The 17,042-nt window shown below is 47.6% G+C and overlaps 1 protein-coding gene across 5 annotated transcripts in view; it reads right to left on the bottom strand.

Moving 5' to 3' along the window:
- PXYLP1 (2-phosphoxylose phosphatase 1) overlaps window positions 1–17,042 on the bottom strand; it is a 70,633-nt gene that overhangs the window by 1,451 nt on the left and 52,140 nt on the right. For all 5 annotated transcript variants that reach the window (XM_049629759.1, XM_049629760.1, XM_049629761.1 and 2 more), the window contains 3 exons: window positions 16,280–16,438; window positions 15,300–15,426; window positions 5,029–5,168 (listed from right to left, as the gene is read on the bottom strand). In XM_049629759.1, coding sequence (XP_049485716.1) covers window positions 5,029–5,168; window positions 15,300–15,426; window positions 16,280–16,438 — 426 coding nt within the window. The remainder of the gene's footprint in view (window positions 1–5,028; window positions 5,169–15,299; window positions 15,427–16,279; window positions 16,439–17,042) is intronic.

The raw sequence follows: 17,042 nt of genomic DNA on the forward strand, positions 1-17,042 counted from the left end.
CATGGGAATCACTCAGGTAAAGAGAAAAAGTTGCTTGCTGGCTCCCTAGTCCCCTCACTGCCGGGGAGTTCTCTCCCTCATTCTCCCTACTCTCCCAAGCGAAGGCTCTCTGCTAACCTTCTAGCAGCATTCCGTCTAATCCTGCCGCAGGGTTACCAGCTCATCAAGGATATTTTGTCTAAACAGATATGGAATGATTGCTCAGATACCGGATAGAATACTTGAAAAAAAGCAAAGTGCAGAACAGTACATTTATTATAGCCCTTTTAAATAAAAATGAGGGAAAAGTAAGAATGTATATTTGTAGTTTTGCATAAACTACAGAATGTGTCTGTGTTTTGCATAAAGAACCTTTGGAAGGACATGCAAGAAACTAATACCAATGGTTACCTGGGGATGACAGGGGCACAGAAATGGGATAAATGGAACATAGGAACAAAAATTTTAAATTTACCTGTTAACTAAAAGTTTAACAAGTTTTATTTTTGAACCACCACAGTATGGTAACACATTATCTTGAAAAAAAAAAAAAAAGAAAAGCCTTATCTTCAAACAGAAAACAATCTGCAAGCTCACCCTCCAAGCAGTAGGATGTAGGGGTGATGGAATCTCAGCAACAGATATGAATTCTCGGAGAGGGTAAGCCACATGCAGGCCCCATGACCAGTTCATGACCAATGTCACTTATTCAGATGCCCAAATGATATGAAAACCTGAGACAACTCAAGGCTGAGGTGCGTGAGACAGAGGGAACTGCTTTGGCCCGGGAAGGGGAACAGCTCAGGAAAGTATCATGAAGGGTGTCTGGGTCCCGTTCTGAAGGAAGAATATCGAGGGAATTCCTTCAGAGATCGGCGCTGACACAGGTCTTAGGCATTTATTTCCAAAATGATTTGCATAAAGAGGCAAACCATGAGTGACAAAGATTAAGAATCTGTGTCTGGCCCCAATTCACCTCTGGGTCTACCTATGCCTAGGCTACATACATCAAGGCTGAGTGCTTCCCACATGCCAGATCTTTCTCCTTTCATCCTCACAAAAACCTGATAAAGAAGGCATATTATCATCATACCCAATTTCCTTATTTTACAGCTGAAGAAACCGAGCTGTTAAGTGGCAGAGTTGGAACTCAAGACCCCCAATATCCCCGCAGGCCCAACCTTACCCTCCTAGTCCCTACTCACAGTGCCTTCTCCCTGCATTTTCATGAAGAAATACTATGTTCTAGCCATTTAGGGTCTCTTATCCTCTCCCAACATATATCTCTTCATGGCTTTGTTCATGCCCTTCCCCTTGCTCTGCCTAGAGAAATCCTCATCCAGTCTCTACCTCCAATACTGCCTTCTCTGTAGTCTTCCTTCCTCCTCCTCCAGGTCAGATCAAGAATTCCTTCCTGGGACACCTGGATGGCTCAGTTGGTTGAGCGTCTGACACTCGGTTTCGGTTCAGGTCATGATCTCACGGCTCGTGAGTTTGAGCCCCGCATCCGGCTCTGTGCTAACAGTACAGAGCCTGCTTGGGATTCTCTCTCTCCCTCTCTTTCTGCTCTCTCTTTCAAAATAAATAAGCTTAAAAAAAATTCCTTCCTGTTCCAATTTGTCACTGGATCTCCAGGGCTTGAGCTGTAATCACTGAGCCTAGCGTAGGCTGGCACCGTGCTAAGCATTTTACACACGCTAATCTCGCTCACCGCCTCACCGGCCCTGTCGGGCGGACGTCAACGGTCCCGTTTCACAGGCCTGTGCACTCTACAGCCCTGGGTCTACTCTGTAGGACCGTGCAGCTTGCAGCAGCATGGTGAGCTGCCTTCTTGCGCGCTGTCCCATGGCAGCTGCAGGTTCCTTTAGGACAAGCCGGGGAGCATCTACTCATCCAGCCACTCCTCTCTCCTACACTCAGCAGCTGCCAAAGCGTCTTGAATAGAGTAGGCACTAATGATCAATCTTATATAGTTACTGTGGGGGTGCCAAAAGTGCGTTATAAATGGTTATTCTAACATCCATATATTTTTAACGAAATTTAAAATAGAAGATAAAAGTGAGCATTAAAAAAGAGAATAAGGGAACAGGAACAAACAGTACTGAGAAAATGATTTCTAGAGTAATGTTGATTTAGAAAACGATGTAGATAATAGACTAATTGAGAAGAGAGGTCAGAATGAACAATTGTCTCTAAGTGTGTAAGGGCCACCTCCCCCAACCTCTTTTCAGGGAACAGCCCCTGGATCTAGTGGCTGGGCCCCCACTGCTCAAAGCCTAGTCACCCTGACCTCCTAGCCAGCTGATGGGCACTGACCCTGAAGGACCCCATCAGACACACACTCTCGCTCTCTCTCTCTCAAGAATTTGGACTTGGGGCACTCAGTAGTCGGGTGAACATCTGACTCTTGATTTTGGGTCAGGTCATGATCCCAGGGTTGTGGGAATGAGCCCTGTGTCTGGCTCCATGCTGAGTATGGAACCTGCTAGAGATTCTCTTTCTCTCCCCTCTACCCCTCTCCCCTGCTCATGCTTTCTCTCTAAAATTAAAAAAAAAAAAGAGGACACCCATGAGGGAAAAAAAGAATTTGGACTTGCAGTTCATCTCTGGGTGTGGCTAAGACTGTCACTCTGTGGACAGAGCAAAACCACAGAAGCTGGGACAGACAGCTTTTTTTATTCCTGGTTCCAGTCTCTGGAGGCCTGGTCATATTCTTGCCCTTAAATCTAAGTCTGTGAATCACCCTGAATCCTTACAATAAATGTACCTCTTTATTTATTTTTTTAATTTTTTTTTTTAACATTTTTATTTATTTTTGAGACAGGGAGAGACAGAGCATGAACAGGGGAGGGTCAGAGAGAGGGAGACACAGAATCTGAAACAGGCTCCAGGCTCTGAGCCGTCAGCACAGAGCCCGACGCGGGGCTCGAACTCACGGACCGCGAGATCATGACCTGAGCCGAAGTCGGCCACTTAACCGACTGAGCCACCCAGGTGCCCCTAAATGTACCTCTTTAGCTTGAGTTAGTTTCTGTTGCTTGCAACCAGAGAGTGTGACCAGTGGTTCTCAGCAAGCATGGCTCTGGTCTCAGGGAGCGTTTGAGGGTTGAGTTGTCACAATAATGTGGGGAAGAACATTCTTGATACTTAGTGGGTGGGGGCCACGGAGCTAGACAGTCTCCACAAGGAACTGTTCTCTGTCCCACATAACTTTTGTGTACCACAAAATATTCCCGCACATGAAAGACCTGTTAAAATACTTTAGCCTACAACCTGTTTCTTTGTGTCATAAATATAAAACCATTTTTACATACCATTAACATCCACTGATTTTTTCCAGATATGCAATATAAATTAAGGGACGTCTGATCTTAACTTTGATCAGAACTTGCCAAAAAAATCATGTCCCAAAACATGGTTTTAGAGTCCCTGGTGTAATATCCCTCAGTCAGACTGCATTTACAACTGTCACAGTTGTCACAGTTGTCCGCATAAATAACCGACTGTGTCATTCTATTTGCTAGTGTGGGTGTGCTCAAGCTTTTATATTGAGACATAAAATTATATAACAAATTCATTTCCTTTTGTTTCTTCTTTATATTATAGTTAGGGTATCTGATATAATTGCCCTTCTTTAAAATAGGTCATATTATATTTGAATTTCACTTCAGGATGGTTAAAGGAGCACCACAAAATACCTGTTAACAAAAAGGGGTGCTTGGTCTGATAGGATGAGAACTCCTGTTTTAAACTACTACGGGCCTGGGGTGCCTGGGATTCTCTCTCTCCCTCTCTCTCTGCCCCTCCCACACCTGAGCACACACTCTCTCTCAAATAAATAAACTTTAAAAAATATGTGACAAATCCACAGGGCCAACCATAGGACAGAGACCTTCCTTCCATCAAAGCTGAGGTCCTACAGTACTGGTGGGACAAGGCAACAACATGGCCGGAAGGTTCTCCCGATTCTTCCAAAAAGACTGGTGACCATGCAAAAGGTCCTTTGAGATCCCAGACTGAAGTAGGAAGAAACCAGAACCTAGTGGAGGATTCCCAGTTCCTTCTCTTCTCAACAGAGGTGACCCCACAGTTAACTCACCAACCTAACATGACAATGAACTGGCTGTGTAGTGGTATGAACAGGGCTACAGAGAGAAAGATGGGCTTCTGTGAGGAACACTCTCAGCCAGACAAACTCCGTGCCCACTGGGGATCTGCCATATGTGTTTGTTCCTGAGATCTCTCCCATCCAAACTTAATCAGGTTATTTTCTTTGAAGTATCGAAGGACATGGGATTGGTTACAGAAATTATGGCCCAGCAAGAGTGGGATAATAGGCAGACATCAGAAATGATGCTGTTAAAAAATAATATAGAAACAGGGAGATGAATCATAAGAGACTCTTGAATACAGAGAACAAACTGAGGGTTGCCGGAGGGGTTTTGGGTCGGGGGATGGGCTAAATGGGCAAGGGGCATTAAGGAGGACACTTGCTGGAATGAGCACTGGGTGTTATAAGTAGGTGATGAATCACTAAATTCTATTCCTGAAATCATTATTACACCATATGTTAACTAACGTGGATTTAAATTTAAAAAAAAAAAAAAAAGAAATGATGTTGTTGACAAATATTTATTGACAGGGAAAGACTATCACAATGTACTGTTAAACGAAAAGGTGAGTTACAAAACACTGTGTTTAGTAAGCTACCACTGTGTGTGCGTAAGCATGCACATAAACGAAAGAAAACAGGATACTAATTTCTTCAGTGGACGAGGGTTATGGGTACTTTACGTTTTTCTTCCTTTTGCTTGCTGTCTTTCCTAACTTCTCTTCCATTGACTATACTGCTTTTGCAATATAAAAAGGGTTATTTTTAATTTTTAGAAATCGTGTGTGTAGAGACGTTGGTGGACTCAGAGCTGCTTGAGGTACTAGCCCTTATTCACTCCCGTGAGCCTAGAGCCTAGCCCAGGCGCATCTGCTCCGATGTACGCCAAATGGAGGAGCACACAGGAGAAGGAATGAGCAAATGGCCGCTGTGCATACCTGTCTGCGTGAGCTCGCCCATCTCACACAGTGCGTGATTGGGGTAAAGCGGCAGGGAGTGCAGGGGGCTTTCGAAAGAGGCTCCGGATCCTTTTGACATGTGACTAACGAAAGCTTCCAGTTTAGGGTGATACGGTTTCCTAAAGAGACAACACAGAGAATTAGTGGTCACCGTGCTCCAAAACGGTCCACAAGGGTTTCAACCCCAGTCAGCAAAATCTCAGGTGTGGCATGCCCTGCTCACCCACTGTCATAGGTACTGGCTTAATCACTTCTAAATTCCAGTACCATTATTATGTGACCACTGACGTTCCACAAGGCCAGCCTGAGCCCCTAACCTCTGCTGAAGCAGCCATCATTCCCAGCACTATGGGTGTCACCTTTGCCCTCCACCACCCAGATCCCCAACCTGCGCCCCTCCCGTTTCCCTCCCCAGGCGGCTACGGAATCCCACCGGGTAGTCATGTCCAGGCTGGGAACCCTTCTTGACTTCTCCCTCCCCTGCTCCCACACATGCCATCTGCCACCCAATCCTGCAGACGTGTCCTCCTGGGGCTTCTCTACCCCCCCCTTCTCCTGCATCCCTGCAGCCACGACCTGCAGCTTTTGTCCGTATGGCACGGGCTCCTCTTTGGTCTACTTTAGCCTAATCTTGCTCGTCTAATCTTGCCTTTTTCACAGCCAGGGATCGACCTAAAGGCAAGGCCGACTGTCCCTGCTCTTGTTCACTGCCATCTTCCCATGGAAGCGGTGTGTGGCCCATCTGCCTGTTCCAACCCTACCTCACTTGAGGTTCAGGGCTCCCCACCCTCTCCATTCTAATGCTGGGCTCTGGTCACACGCAACCAACTGCCTCCTGTACCCCCAACATATCTTGTTTTTTCATGCTTCCAACACTTTCCACATGCTGCCCCTTCCTCCTAGCAAACCTACCTCAACCCGCCCCTCAGTAATCCTTAACTGACCTCGGGGAAAATCTCCTTTCAAGAAAATTAACTGATTAAGGTAACCAAGATCGCCATAGTTCTCTACAGTTCACATTGCATTTTGCACATACAGTATTTCATTTCATGGGAGGGTGGTTATGAAGAGCTAAAAAACATCTTTTTTTGGTAATATCTGACATCATTTATATTTTTGCCATGAAGTACATGGGTAAATCAAGATTTATCTTTTTAACGGCTGATATACAATTTCCCTGAATAATGAAATGACCTGTGAATGTATATCCATTCTCCAGCTGAACAGAAGTGAACAGATAAGACTAGTTCCCAGCTAAGCTAAAGCAGCATGAAAAGGAAGCAAGGATAAATTGTCCTGATGGCAGACCTCTCTTGTCTGAAAGCCCAGTTAACTTTGACAATGCTTTTAAAGTAACTACTAAAATGCTTCTATTATCTTTCAAAAACATAACGCTAAAAAAAAGTCCATCTTTAAAAAAATGTTTTAAAATTAGAGAATGCTGGGGCGCCTGGGTGGCTCAGTCTGTAAGGCTTCCGACTCTTGGGTTTTGGCTTAGGCCATGATGTCATGGTCCTAAGATGGAGCCCCCAGTTGGGCTCTGTACTGGGTCTGGAGCCTGCTTGCGATTCTCCCTCTCCCTCTCTCTGCCCCTCTTCCGCGTGTTCTCTCTAAACAAACAAACAAACTTTAAAATTAGAGAATGCTAATCCTAATAGTCTAATTATCCTGGATTGCTGCAGGGCATTGTGTCTTTTCATAAACACAGAGGGTATGTTGTTCCTCCTGAGGCTACAACAGATAAACATTTGCAAACTGGGGAATAAGGTTTCCAGACTGACAATGAGGCTGCCAATATGAATCCACACAAACAAAGGCTAGCCATCAACAGGAGTCAAATGTTCTGTTCCAGGTCATTATTATGGGCTGGTGATTTTTGAGGATCTGAGAAGGCTTTGCTGCCAATTTCAGGAATGAAATTTCACTACGGGCAGTGTTTGCAGAGCTGGTACAAGTTTTCAGGGCATCTGACTACTTAATGGTATGTTAATATCTAACTATACATATGAAAACTTGTTTTGGGTCTGGAAAGACAGGTGATTCATGGAAGAAAAAAAACTTCATATACAGAAGAGATGGCAGATGGCTGGATCTTTTTAACAGGAAGAGGACCAGGTAACCTGAGTCCCAGGCCTGTCCTGGATCTGAATGACCAGGTCCTATCTGCCAAGGCCATGGCTCCACCCCTGCAGCCAAGAGGGTACCTAGTACGTGGCAGATACTCCAAAACACATGTGAATGAATTCAACTGGGAAGTGCCCCAACCTTAGATGCTTTATGAAAAGAATAAGCCTCCCATAATCTGTAGCAATGAATATGGCAAGTTCCTACAGTGGTTTATTAAAATATTCAGATTTCAATGGAAGTACTATGAGTGAAACTGCTAACTGTGCTAATTGTGATTCTCTTTGAGCAAACTATAGGTAGGCTCCTCTGAATCGTCTTCCCAACTAGGCCTCAACCTTTGGACTTCCATGTTCTTTTTGGACTTATGTCCCTCTTTGCATCACTCAGTTTTAGAAAACATCCTGCTAAGTCAATTTAGCCAGAGTCTCCTGCTCCTGATACCTGATCAAATTCCTCATCTCCCAGGTGATATCTGTTCACCCTGGTCTGCCTTCAGCAATCTCCTCACCCCTGAGGGTTCTCTTTAGTCATTTTCCATCCACTGACCCCCACCCTGATCCTTTGCTGTAAGTTTCCACTGCCCATGTTGTATTTGGATTTGAGCCCAGTTCTTCTTCTTCTTTTTTTTTTTTAATCTTTTTTAATGTTTACTTAGTTTTGAGAGAGACAGAGACAGAGTGCGAACAGGGGAGGGGCAGAGAGAGGGAGACACAGAATCTGAAACAGGCTCCAGGCTCTGAGCTGTCAGCCCAGAGCCCGACGCGGGGCTCGAACTCACAAGCCATGAGATCGTGACCTGAGCCGAAGTCGGACGCTTAACCAACTGAGCCACCCAGGTGCCCCAGTGCCCAGTTCTATGTTAAGGTCTCTGCTCTCCTACTGCATTAGTTCCTGGATAAAATCTGTTTTTACTACTACTACTGTCTGGTTCTGCTTTTTCTTTTAACAGTTGTACACTAAAATCTGTTCTCCTCTTCTTGGGAACTTGGTTAGATCCCATGTCTGAGGCCCTGGTGGTTAGGTAGAGCCACATGGTATTCTTCACCAATGGAATGGAAGGATTTCCATTTTTGGGTTTTGGGTTTAGGTTTTTTGGGTTTAGGTTTTCAGATCATGGGGTGCCCCTTCACACTCTTTTCCTTCCCACGGGCCACTATTTAGACATGGCAGCAGTCCTAGTTCAATCATGTAGACATCCCTAGGGCACGATGGGGGCAATGACCTGGAAGGAACCTGGGGCCCTAAATGACCAAGTGGAGTCCCGTCCTATGACCCGGTTCACTCATCTCAGACCTTCACAGAAGGAAAAGATAAACCTCTTTGTTATTTGAGGCAACGCATTCTTCAGTCTCTTTGTTACAAAAGGCTAGCCTTACTCTGACTAACATAGAAATGATGATATTTGTGACGATGAATTTTTCTTCGGGAAAAACTCGTGTCATTGTAGCCTCATTGGAAATCAGCTTTCATATTGAAAACTGGAAGAATTAAAAGAGTTACTATCTTAAGGCTTCAAACTGTTCACGTCCAGAATAGTTGTTTACATTTTTATATGCATTATTCACTTCTCTCTATGCCACAAAGCTCGAGACAGAACCCTGAGGCTAATCTACACACCCATGGGAAAATTTATTGTGCTTTAGCTATAATCTGAGCAATTTCTTAGTCCTGCACAGAACAGTAAGACAAACAGAGAACAGGTTTAATACCAGTGATACTGTTATCAGAAAACAATTCAAGAACGTTTACGTGGCTAGAAACTGGAGTGAGTTCATACTACAGATTTTTACAATTTATGCAAAGGAATTTATATTATTAATGAAATGAAATTCTACAAGGATAAACTCAATATACTTTTCTCAGTCTGCCTTTCTGGAACTTTGTGCATTAACTGACGTGATTACTCACCCCTCACCCTTTCCTAAAACTCCTTTCTTAGCTCTCCTAACATCACTACTGTGTTTGCAGTCACCACCTCCTCCTGGGATCCTCCTTTCTCTCTGTGCTATGTTACAGGTTGGCGTTTCCCAGGATTGTTTTTGGCTTTCCCTCACTCCATAGGCTCTGTGATACCAGTCAAGCTCACGGCTTCAGCTGCCATCAACATGTGAACTCTCAAATGAACCTCTACCTTCCAGCAAGACAATGCCCCTGAGTCCACACCTACACACCTTCTAGAAATTATCACTTGGATGCCTGATGACAGCTCAAACTTAGCACTGAGACCTGTCCTCATAACTTACCTCCCACTCCTCCTCCTTCTGCATTTTCTATTCCAGAGAGGGGCACCACCACGAGCCAGACACCCCATCAGAAATCTGGGCACCATCCTCTCTCTGTCTCACCCCCATCCAACCTGTCACTAAGTCCTACCGACCTCACCTGGTGCCCTTCTCTCAGATCCAAGACTTCTCTCCAACTCTGCTGCCACTCCCTGAGTTTCAGCCTCTATCATTTATTCATTCAACAAATACTTAATCGTGCTCCTCCCATGTGCCAGGCACTGTCTTGGGCACTTGGGATATAGCGGCATTGAACACTGCCCTCAGGGAGCTTAGGAGCCTGGAGAAACAGACGACATACAATGAACACTAGAAAGAGAGAGAGTGTGTGTGTTTACGCGTGCGTGCATGTATGCATGCATGCACATTAGAAGGTAACGGATGCTATGAAGCATTGATGCGTTGAGCAGGGAAAAAGGGGACCCAGGAGACTTGGGTGGAAGAAGTGCATTGTAATTGTAAGTGAAGTCTTCTGAGTGGTCTTACTGAGAAGGTGACATTTAAGCAAAGGCTTGTGGGAGGTGAGGGAACTGGCCAGCCATAAAGCCACCGGGGAACAGCTATCTGCAGAGAGGACACAGTCAGTGGGAAGGAGAGCTAGGGACAGTGTGGCTGAGGCTGAGTGAGGGTGAGGAGAGCCACAGCGGAGGGCAAAGCAGGGCAAGGGGATGAGGAAGAGCACAAGAGGCCTTGTAGGTCATTTTAAGGACTCCGGCTCGGACTCTGCGGGAAATCTTTCTTTTGGATCGCTGTCCCCACAGGAACGTAAACATCACTGCCGGCGTCTAATCCATCCTCCACATCATGGCGGTCAGAGATCTTCATAATTTCATCCCTCCATTTCCCAGCTCCCTCACTGCCTTCGTGCCTGGTGTCCACAATCCTTAGCTGGGCATTCAAAGTGTCAGATAACCTAGTCCTTCGCTACCTCTCCACTCCAGCCTGTGGGCTGAGCTGTCCACCGAGCTGTCCACCTGCCCCCCCTTTGCACAGGTTTCACCGCCCCAGGTATCATTTATCATCATCTGCCACCTGACTTGTTCCTGCACACCCTTGAGGTCCCTTTCTCTTGGTGGCCTTCCCTGACCTGGCATCCCACCTCTCCCTCTGCCGCAAGCTGGGTCAGGCTGCCCTCTTGTGGTTCGTGCCCCTAAATATGGTTCTAAAACTACTTCTGCTTCTACGTTTTCCTCTTTGTCTCTAATACCTTTGCCGTTGCTGTCACCATTCATGCTGGCCACCATTCCCCGAGGGCTCACCATGTGCTAGGCATCAGATCTGTCTCTCAGAGGGGAGTGGGCCCCCTGGGGCAGGAGCAGCCTCTCTTCCATGAATCTTTAGAAGCCCCCTCTCCCATTAGTCTTCCAGTCCAGCCACATAACTGGTCTTACTGTTCTCCTACATGTGCAGCCCCTCCAGCCTCAGGCTCTTTGCACTTGCTGTTCTGTCTTTCTGGAACACCATTCCCCCAGATCTGCACAGGGCTGGCTCCTTCATCTTATTTAGGTGCCTGCCCACATGTCACCTCCTGTTACATGACATGGTACCTGACACATAATACATGTTTTCAAATAAAATGTAATGGGGCACCTGGGTGGCTCCATCGGTTAAGCATCTGACCCTTGGTTTCAGCTCAGGTCACGATCTCACGGTTTTGGGGATCGAGTCCCAGGTCGGGCTCTGCACTGACAGCATGCAGCCTGCTTGGGATTCTCTCTCCCTCTCTTTCTCTGCTCCTCCCCTGCGTGCACTCTCTCTGTCTCTCAAAATAAATAAATACAATTTAAAAAAATAATAAAATAATGTGTTGAATACTGGTTGAATTGAATATTCTTTTCTTCCTTGAATATAGAAAACAGTATCTGATTCATATTCTTCAGTGCAGAAAAAAAGCATTTAATACACATGGCACATGTATGGCTAACAACCTTATTCCTGGCTAAATCTTGTCCTATGAGGGTTACAACAGCACCTTTGTCATGAGGCACAGGGCATTCGTGAAGAGGCAGCTTCCACTACAAAGACTCGGGAGAGCCATGGAATGTGTCACCGTGAAGGGAAACACGGGGCTGCTCCCTTGCACCAACACTGGCACTGATTACTCAGCTCACTGCAAGCCTGCCTGCTGGCCCCGATAAACCCTGTCACTAGACTGAAGTAGCAGACACAGTCCAGGATCCACCGCCTTTAAGATGCCATAAAAATTAATGATTCTTGAAGCTGAACTAGCACCTGGGAAGGCACAGGCACAACTGGTGACCCAGACCCCACAGTCTCAGGGGATTCAGAGGCTCAAAGTGGGTCTCTGTCACTGGGAGTCCTGCTCACTCTAAGTGGGTATTTATAATTTTTTTAAATATTGTATTTATTTTTTGAGAGAGAGAGAGAGAGAGAGAGAGAGAGAGAGAAGGAAAGAGTGTGAACGGGGGAGGGGCAGAGAGAGAGGAGGACAGACGATCCAAAGTGGACCCTGTGCTGATAGGCTGATAGCAGCCAGCCCGATGCGAGGCTCGAACTCACAAACCGTGAGATCATGACCTGAGCCAGTCGGATGCTCAACTGACAGAGCCACCCAGGCTCCCCAAGTGGGTATTTATAATGACAAGTCAACTTCATGTTTTTAAAAGTAGAATTAATGAAATGACATTATTTAATTAAACATGCATACTCCACCCTCTTTCCACAAAAGACTTAAAGCAGCTCTTAAAGATACAGAATGTTCAATAAAAGTAGGCCAAAAGATCAAGGCCAGAGAAAATGAGGGCAGAAGCAGCCAGGGCAGCTGGTCCCCAGAATAGCGTCTCTCAAATGGGAGCTCCAGAAATGGCCTGTCAGAGGGCCCTGTCCTGGCTATGACAGAATGAGGGACCTTGGGACCTGCCCTGGCCTCATGACCATGACCACTCAGAGTGGGAAAGAGGCCGGGCCCCAGAAGGCCTGCAGGCTGCTGCAGTAAATGAAACATCATCGTTTGTAAACCTCTCAGTATGACCAGCTCAGTGCTTAGTCCGTCCCCTTAGTCAGACTTCATGAGGATGGACTATTCAAGGGATGGATTATTGTCCCCATGTGCCAGGACAGAATACTGAGGCTCACAGAGGTGAAGTGATTTTCCCTACAACCAAAAGGTCACAAAGTCCTCAGAGGATTCCAGGGCAGAGGCTGAAATCAATTGAGGCACTTGATTAGCAATTATGACTTGTGTTCTCACCAAGGTCCTGAATTCACTCAGCAACCAACCTAGTCCACCTACTTTATGCCAGGCTCAGACTGGGCACCAATGATACAGGAAGGAGCAAGACCCAATGCCCTTAAGGAGCCAGTGATGTGGGAAGGGCACAGATAATCATGCCGGAAGACAGGCTGCGAAGCATGTAGGTGCAAAGGGGAGGCCCTGCCCACTGCCAGGGGGCTATGCCCAATGGGTACCTTCTCCAGGAACAGCGAGGGTAGCCTCCAGAGCCTTGAGGTACTCAGGGACCCTGCAGCACTAGCTGACTGGTCTGGGGACAGACTCCTGGTCTGAGCCAAGCCACTGAAATTCTCACATCTGGGAATGTGAAGCCCAGACAGAAAAAGAGGAGCAGAAGCCGGGAGTCACCAGGGTAGAAGCGTGGAACTGTCCACAAACTCCCTGAGGCTGCCCTGAGGTTGCCCAACTCAGAGGTCTTTTCCTGTCCATTCCTGGGCAGTTCAAAGGGCAGATATCCAAAGTCTGTGCCAGTGGAGAAAAGCCCCTTCTCTGAGCTGTCCTCCCTGCACCTCACCCTATTCCTCCAGCCAATCCCCCAATCCAGAAACCAAAGGGTTAACACCCGGCACAGCAAGTGGCCTCTACCTTTGCCCTCGTCCTAAGGCCAGTTTAGGTCTGGTCATTAAATATTTTGCTTTGAGACCCTTCCTATACATCCCTCTTCTCAGTTTAAGTGAGGCAGTGGCAGTGCCCAATACAACCAGAAACCCGTCCTCACACACCAGGAGAGGTTTCACAGAGGAGGCAGCTTCTCAGGGGAGCTCCTGAGGAGCTGTAGGAGTGGGTCACACAGGGACGGGGCAAGCAAGCTAAACAGCAGGTACACAGGCTTGCAGGGGTGGGGGGCCGGCAAAAGGTGGGTAGAGCAGTACAGAAGACCCCAGGGGAAGGGTTGGCACAGAAGGCTAGAGACTGGGGGAAGAAAGCCAGTGACTGCATGGCCTTCTGACAGGGGCCAGCCTCAACCCTGGGGCTCTACCAACTCACGGGACACTGGGACCTGCACCCATGCTTGCTAAACACACAACAGATGACACAAGCGCCCAGGCTGTGAGCTTTGTGACCTCCAGCAGGAAAGGAGAAAGTGCATGGAAGCCTATAGTCATATGGTATTTCATGATGTGTTTACATCGAATGGTTCACTCCCTCTTCCCCATGATCTTGGACAGTGAGAAGCCTGGAGGCGCAAATAGTTAACCTGAAACCCCTGGCTCCACACCGCCATCCACTAGAAAGAACAGGCCTGGCTGCAGACAAGCAACCCATGGTTCTGCCAGAGCAGCCCTGCCCGAGGCAGGCTGGCACCCAGAAGCATTCCATCCAAATAACGTCTTCCCCACTGGGCACTGCCCTCCATCTCCTCTTCTCGTTCAGTAAATCTCAAGCCATGTGGTGTGCCCCCAGACACATTTGCAGAGGCCTGGCTCGTCATTACATTAAAAAAAAATTTTTTTAATGTTTTATTTATTTTTGAGAGAGAGAGAGAGAGAGAGAGAGAGAGAGAGAGAGAAAGCAGGGGGGGGGGGGGGGGGGGGGGGGGGGGGGGGGGGGACAGAAGACCCGAAGCAGGATCTGTGCTGACAGCAGTAAGCCTGATGTGGGGTTCGAACTCATGAGCCATGAGATTATGACCTGAGCTGAAGTCGGACCGCAACTGACTGAGCTGCCCAGGTGCCTCTCGTCATTTCATTTTAGAGCTCTGCCATTTTCTTTTTTTTAACATTTAAACATTTTTTTTTAAATGTTTTATTTACTTTTGAGAGACAGAGAGACCGAGCATGAGTGGGGGAGGGCAGGGAAACAGAGAGAGGGAGACACAGAATCCAAAGCAGGCTCCAGGCTCTGAGCTGTCAGCACAGAGCCCGATGCGGGGCTCGAACTCAGGATCTGTGAGATTGTGACCTGAGCCGAAGTCAGATGCTTAACTGACCGAGCCACCCAGGCACTCCTAGAGCTGTGCTATTTTTATACTCAAAATTTCCACTCTCTGTTGAATTATTTTTTACCCTAAGGGTTCTCAATCAAGAACGTGCTGTCTCTATTCCCACGAACAATTAAATGGTTGAAGTATATCTTACATTTATATGGCTCTGCAGCTGGTAATGCACATTCCCCTCTGTTATTTAACTTCATTCCTCACCCAGACCCTGCATGGTTAGCACGGTCATTCTCATTGCAGAGACGGGAGGGGGAGGCTCAGAGACTAAGGGACTTACCTGCTGCCCCCAAAGAGAAGAGCTGAGCCTGAGGACATCCAGCCCAGTGTTCACTGCACTGTGTCCCAGCTTTTCCTCAAACTGAAGAGCACAGGTGAGGAGAGCAGACCTCACACAGGCCTGGACCCAAATCTCAACTTATCTGCTGTGTGTGGCCTTACACAGGTGTCCTTGCTTCTCTGGGCCTCCTCCTTCGCAACTCTGAAATGGCAATTAACACTCAGGATTGTTCTAAAGATCAGGCTCCTGGCGAATGGTCTGTGCTCAGCGAGTGTAGGTTACTCCTGGCCTGTGTCATTCTCCAGTCAGCACTGTGACTGAGACGGAGGGAACAGATTCTTGAAAATGACTTTTAGAAAAAGTGCAATTTACCTGTTAGCCAGCAGAGTGCAGTCAATTTCTGGTCGCTTCGTTTTGGGAATGACATACAGCGGGTACCTGTCCCCGTGTCGAATGAACACATGCACGGAGACCAGCTTAAAATGATGCGGGGCGTGACCTGTGGGAGAGGAGCATGTGTCCTGGTTAATGCGCAGGAAGTGTGGATCCTTTCCACTCTGCAGAAGTGGGGAGGGATGACCATGGTAAGAGGGTGCCATGCTGGGGGGTGGGGGTGGCTCACAAGGCAGGCGGAGGAACATGACAGGGATGGTTATACATGTCTCAGGCCTCCAGAAGTAACGGGGAGCCTCTGGGGGTGTGGCTGGGGGCTGGAGACCAGTGAAATGGGGGCATGTCGATTCGTGGGGCCTCCCTCACATCCACAGACTAGGGGGAGGCCCACAGAAGTACTGGAAACGATGACTTCTGCTTTAAACCTCCACGAAACAAATCAGGTCACTGATTTGTTGAGAAAAATATTCAACATCATTCTTTGATACACTTTCAAAAAAGCAAAACTCAACACAGAAATCATAGTTTCCTGCACGTTTACTACAATGCACCAACAGAGCATCCAGCATCCTGTGGATTTCCTAAGCCCTGAGAGAGCTTACTGGAAAAGAGGGGAGCTGGGGGGATGATGCCCTAGAGCCCGCCAAGCCCACCTTTCCATCTCTGGTGTCTCACCGAAAACCATGATGGCAAACATTTGCAGAGGGCTTATCCTGAGCCACGTGCTGTTCAAAACAGTTACTTCAGGCCTCGGGCAGCCCTGTGAGTAGGTACTGCTGGTTACCCCCATTCAGCAGAGGAGGAAGCTAACTTGGGAACTCATTCAAGGGCACGACCTAGTGGCAACTGCAGGATTTGAGTCCAGGCCATCTGGCTCCGTACCGTGGCGCTATGCTGCTTGAAGAACTAATTCCCAGAGGGGTGCTGGGTACCAAGTTAGGCGGCACAGGCAGACCTACCTTCCATGCTGCGCTCAGCCACACTGGGGATGTTGCAGTACAAAAGAGCTTCGTAAACGGGGTCCATCACGGGAGGCTCAGTCACTGGGTCAGGCATGATTCTCTTTCGACTCTTGCTACTCACTCCATTCTTAGCTGTGGAGACCGGGGTCAGGTGGACTGCAAGGAAGGCAAGGCAGGTCATGGCACGTGCAGTCACAGGAGGGACCAGGCCGGCTGGAGGGGCCCAGGGTGTGGCTAGATTTTCACTGAGCGACTATGCTCTCCCACAGCATTAGGGTGGACTTTAGTCCAGCAAGAAGTCAGCTTCTCATCAGGAAATGTGCCCTGCCTCTTTCTTAATGCCATTATCTTTTTCTGACCAATAATTACCTGTGCAACCACGGGTGGGCCACCCCAGAGAAAGGCGCCTCACTCACGGTGGTAAAGGAAGAACATGCAAACTGAATGCTTCATTCCTAACACCCTCTGAATTCTAGGAAATACCAGGGAGGAAAACCATCACCTATGGAGTGCCTACGAAGTGCGAGATGTGTTGTCTGACAGATCTCATTTGATATCACCTGCTTTGCACTTCGAGGTTCCCAAGAGCCTGATCCAGACATCACTCATTAATCCTCACAAGTCCACTTTATAGAGAAGAGAGCCTAGAGCCCAGGGGGAGACTGAGGCAGCTGCCTAAGGCATATGTGGTGGATGGAACCGCATCTCAAGCTCACTCCTCTGCCTCCAGGCCAGGTTCTCCCTACCAATCTTCTGTAGG

Source organism: Panthera uncia, chromosome C2 (genome assembly GCF_023721935.1).
Source record: "Panthera uncia isolate 11264 chromosome C2, Puncia_PCG_1.0, whole genome shotgun sequence".
NCBI classification, from domain to species: Eukaryota; Metazoa; Chordata; class Mammalia; order Carnivora; family Felidae; genus Panthera; species Panthera uncia.